This window comes from Diaphorina citri, unplaced genomic scaffold, assembly GCF_000475195.1.
Source record: "Diaphorina citri unplaced genomic scaffold, Diaci psyllid genome assembly version 1.1 scaffold2751, whole genome shotgun sequence".
Lineage (NCBI taxonomy): Eukaryota > Metazoa > Arthropoda > Insecta > Hemiptera > Psyllidae > Diaphorina > Diaphorina citri.
Genome location: NW_007380168.1, coordinates 1 through 4,863, shown reverse-complemented (window position 1 = coordinate 4,863; position 4,863 = coordinate 1). Strand labels below are relative to the sequence as shown.

Genomic DNA, 4,863 nt, shown 5'->3' with positions numbered 1-4,863 from the left:
TTGACGCCGGGGGACTGAAAAGTCCCGGACCCATATTGCGTTTAACGATAAGTAAAAACCGAATAAAAGAAGGGGACCCAGCGATGAGAGGTTTTTATCCAAGTTCCATTAAACGGGTGCTTTTCATTCATAAGTTTTTTCAAAATGGGCTTCAAAACATACAAAATTCATGAAAGCATTGTGTCGAGGAAAAACAATTTGAAGTCTTCATTGAAAAAACTGCCAAATTAGTTCATAATATTTCAAAAAACAATTCAATTATCAAAATGGGTCTCGGAACTGAAAAATAAAAACTTGTGTGGCCATTTCTGTATGGGCCTTTATTGTTTTTGTAACCTTGTGATTACTATGAACCTCATAAAAAGTTGTTCTTAAATTAAAAGGTACCATATCAATATCTAAAAACCTTACAAAAAATTTTACAGATTCTAACGCGGTTAAGCCCTTGCCTGTTTTCTCCGTCAACTGGATTTAATAATAGGAAAGATAATTGTTCTCAAACCATTCGGTGAGAGTTGGCAACGTCTCCCCTGACCTTATATGAGGGGCTATTTCATACAGATTTAACGTTGGGCCTCGTAAATGGGGACAAAGTTTCCACGTGGTCTGCGGAGGTAGGGTCGACTTTTACAGGGTGTTCCAGGAAAACAGGGGTGGCCTCCGTGTCTAAGTTGGTTTTCAGTGGGAGGCCCCCCCCCCCCCTGGAACTTTTCGGTGCTTTTTGCATATTTTTTCAATTTATATTCTTATTAGGGAAACTATTGAAAAAGACTAATGGTTGGGTTTCTTTACAATTCAACCGTACAAGGTGTTACCAACTAATTTAAAGAGGCTTGAACCAATTACACAAAAAAGGTCCCACTTCTGACGGTAAAGGTGTAGGCTGTGGGGGCAAACAGCTCCAAAGATTGGGTTTAAAGGTTGTTTTTTTACGAATCTACGATTTTAAATTGCACATTTTCACAAATGGGGTAATTTATTTTTCAATTGGACTTCTTTCAAGGGATTTAAAAAAAATTCTCGCACCAAGTGATACAAATCTCCGATTACGTTATTGGTGAGCCCACCCAAAATTGCAGTGGTCCTAGGGTTCAAAACCCTTGTAGTGTTAAGTGAATAAGTGAGTCCACTTACTAACTCTGATAACAAAAGGGAACTCCCGTTATAGCCATTTTGTAGTAATTTCAAAATCTTATGGGACTTTGGAACAGAAAAAGGAAACATTCTTCAAAATATTTTGGGACTAAAAATTAAAGAGGTATTGAAATGGTGTATGATTGTGGACTTCGGGAATGAGGGGAAACATTTCCTGTTCCATATTTGGAAAAATAGAATTGATCACATTGTGTTTTTGCTTAGTTTAATGAACTCTGACCTTATCGACCATTTGGAAACTAATTGGGCCAGCAAATTTGACGGACGTAGAAGGTTCTATATCAGGTTACAGTTGGCTTGGGTTAGGAAGGGGGAGGAAAACTGGGTTGAAACAAAGCTGTGTTCTTAACAATTTACAAGATGGAATTTCTCTTCAATCTTTTTTTTTAATTTTTTCCTCTAGCATGGAATTAGTCGTTGATAAAATAATAAAATGAAATTATTAATTTTCATTTGCAAAAATTCTATGTAAGAGTTACTTCGAAAATACTTGAACTTTTTTTCAGTTCAGCATCGGCGTGCGTAATTTATTTCCTGAGGATTATGGTTTTCGTCTCGAACGGTCTGGTTTCATCCTTCCTATCCTCCTTCTCTCTTCGCTTCGGGGGGACTATTAAATACCTTAAGCAATTAACAGGGTTTCCCTTCATTTAAAGACTCTTTAGAAAAAACCGTCTAGGAAAGGAGTTCTTTTTTCGTTTACTTTTTAAAACTAAAATTATACTTTATTATATAAAAAAAATTATTGTTAACAATGTTTTAACGGTTTGTAGGTGTGTTATTTTCTTTTTTTCTATCAAAAACAATACAAAAAAAGGCTACCGTATTTCAAAACAATTGCCTGCTTGAAAGGTTTTCATTTTCAGCTGTTTATTTTCAACACTTGGGTAGAAAATAATTTCCTTTCGTAATGCACTTGTAAATCAAGATTAAGCATTTTGATGCTTTACAAATAATACCAATTTGTTTTTTGCATTAAAACTGATCCAAAGAAAGAGACTTAATTTGCAACTTAGTTGTAGTTCTGTTTAAAAGGAAGACAGTTCTCTAGTATTTAAAAGGGTTAGGGGACCACATGAGTTTAACTCAGCTTGATCAGAGGGAAAAACTGGGAAAAATTCTTCCGTTTGGAAAAAACTTCCATTATATCCTCCTTCACTGTCAGACAGCTTCAGTTTGAAGATGGAAAAAAAAATTCCAACGGTTCTCGAGAAAACGCAACTAAAAATTGATTGTTTTGGAATTTGACTCAAAAATTTTTCCTAAATTTCTTTGGGACCGAGAGGTTAACCGAGGGGTTTGGTGTCAGCAACATCACTGTAAGGGATTTTCACATCTAGGACGGCAAACTTGTAGTTATAGGCGGTAGTTTTCATGTTTGTGGGCCACATAAGTACTCACTATTGGTCCTGTTTCCACAAGTTAAACAAAACTTAGAAGTTTTCCAAGGTGGTGAAACAGGCCCATAAGACTATGTAAGCCTCAAAAAGCGAAAATTGCGTATATTAAAAGTTGCAGTTTAGATGTCAAATCACCTAAGATGCAAATAGTGTAGATTATTTTTAGTTCTAGCAGATATAGCTAATAAAAGAAGACTATCAATGGGTTAAAATAAAACAGCCAGTGTTAAAACAATGGAGATGTTGGGATATAAGTCAAAGTAGACACCCGCTGCTTGGTGATTGATTGAACTCTGTACAAAGTGTTTGAACTTTTTGTGCATATTGAGACTAGAGTACTGATGCGAATTAGAGTACTCAACTAAACTTTTATGAAATGCAAAGAGACAAAGTACCGGGGAATCTTTACAATTAGATCTAGTCCAATTTTAACAAACAAGATAAAAATAAAATTCGAGAAAAGGGGAACAAAAAAATAATGGAAGGAAATAAATGAAAAAAATAACAAAGTACTAGTTTACATTTCGAATTGATAAGTCAATAAATAATTAAATAGAAAATACCTATGGATATCTTTTGTTTAAACATAATAGTGTAATTTATTATTAAATTATTTTATACAGGGATTTTTATTTTATTTATTATTTTTTAACTAAAATTTCAAAATAAGCAGCCTGTATGCAAAAAATAGAGGCTTTTGATTTCGTGTACACACTTTCCAGCTTTGCATGTCTACTTTTGCTCCGTATATTTCAAATGATTCTCATTGTATTTGAGAAAGAGAGGGTGAGTGTGCTTTGTGCAGTGAAATAAAATCTACCTGGTCATTTTGATATTGTTCAAAGAATACTGAAAATTGGGAACCTAGAGTTGATAACTTCATCACACAATTTATTGCTTATGAATAAGTATGTCACTTGGCATGCATATGCAAAGATAAAAGATTTTTACACAGAGATAAGATGAAGAATTTTAGTCTGTTTCCTACACCCTCTCCTTCATTTATTGACTGACACAACAATAAAACAAAATTGACATTGACTTAAAATGTAATTGGCTTCTAAAATTCTTACATTACACTCATGCCTTTTCAACTTTCAACAATGTGGGTGTAGAAAATGGACACCCACCCCCTTTACCATGAAAAGGATGCAGAGTTAACTTTATATCTACATAGGTACACTATAAATTTCTTTAAGATATGAACTGTGGGCATTCATGATCAAATCAAGGTATCACAAGTTTTTGTCTTTGTTACAAGAAGTAATAGTGAACACAGGATCAATGTTGCACATTACAAAGGGGATGATGAGAGATGGAGGTTTAACAAGAAACTGAAATCTGTCCGCACAAAGAAGAAAAAGTTACTAACAGAAAAACAATTTTTATATAAATATACGAAAGATTTCATGTTTTCAAAGAGGATCTTTGCTTTGTAGGAGCAAGATGTTTATTTTGTGTACAGATAGATGGCAACAATAAGCCCATACAGACCAAGTACTTCAGCAAAGATAAGAATCAAAATCATACCAACGAACAGACGAGGTTGTTGTGCTGTCCCTCTCACACCAGCATCTCCTACAATTCCAATGGCAAACCCGGCAGCTAAACCACTGAACCCTACTGCTAATCCAGCACCAAGATGTATAAAACCCCTGTGAACAAAGAAAAGAAAACCAAGTCAGTTAAACACATTTATCCTTTCATTTACGCACTAGTTCTTTGTAAGCTTTAAATGTTATCCCACACAATTCCAACAAGAACATATGCAATGGAAGGTCAGTTTGTATCAAGTTCAGTTAAACCTTTTGCCAGCTAGTAGTTGAACCTCTTTCATCTTTACAATATGCACCAAGTTTGAATTAAATTGTTCTTTTACAAAGCTCAAAATGTACCCTTGTATTCTACCCACCATGTGACAACAAATCTACATAATTATATTCAACTTACTTGTATGCTGGGTATTTCACAGGTTCCTGTACTGCTCCTGATATCAGTACAGCTACTACTAGACCGTAGATAGCAATAATACCAGCCATGACAACTGGAATGATGGATTTCATGATGAGCTCTGGCCTCATGACTGACATGGCAGCAATACCTGTGCCTGCCTTGGCCGTGCCATAGGCTGCACCCAATGCTGTAACATTCAAAATGAAAGTGATTAGAGGAAGGAGCAGAAATTATACCATTTTCCAAAAGAGAACTCATTGTATCTTAAAATTCTGGTCCCTCAATTTATTAAAGAGTTTTTTTGACTGACCACTCAATAGGTAATGTGAGTGGTTTTCTAGTTTTTTTTTTTTTT

General features: G+C 34.8%; 2 protein-coding genes across 2 annotated transcripts in view; both read right to left on the bottom strand.

Annotated features, from left to right (window-relative positions):
• The window catches only part of LOC103519485 (V-type proton ATPase 16 kDa proteolipid subunit-like), a 13,876-nt gene extending 11,345 nt beyond the window's left edge, over window positions 1–2,531 (bottom strand). Inside the window, exon 1 of the mRNA XM_026830969.1 lies at window positions 2,447–2,531. Within this exon, the coding sequence (XP_026686770.1) occupies window positions 2,447–2,531 (85 nt within the window). The remainder of the gene's footprint in view (window positions 1–2,446) is intronic.
• A 265-nt stretch (window positions 2,532–2,796) lies between these two features.
• On the bottom strand, window positions 2,797–4,738 carry LOC103519484 (V-type proton ATPase 16 kDa proteolipid subunit; the record flags this gene model as incomplete). The annotated part of the gene is made up of 2 exons (XM_008484571.3): window positions 2,797–4,210; window positions 4,506–4,738. Coding segments are annotated over 2 exons (438 nt in total), but the record flags the coding sequence as incomplete, so codon positions are not given.
• Window positions 4,739–4,863: the final 125 nt, after the last annotated feature.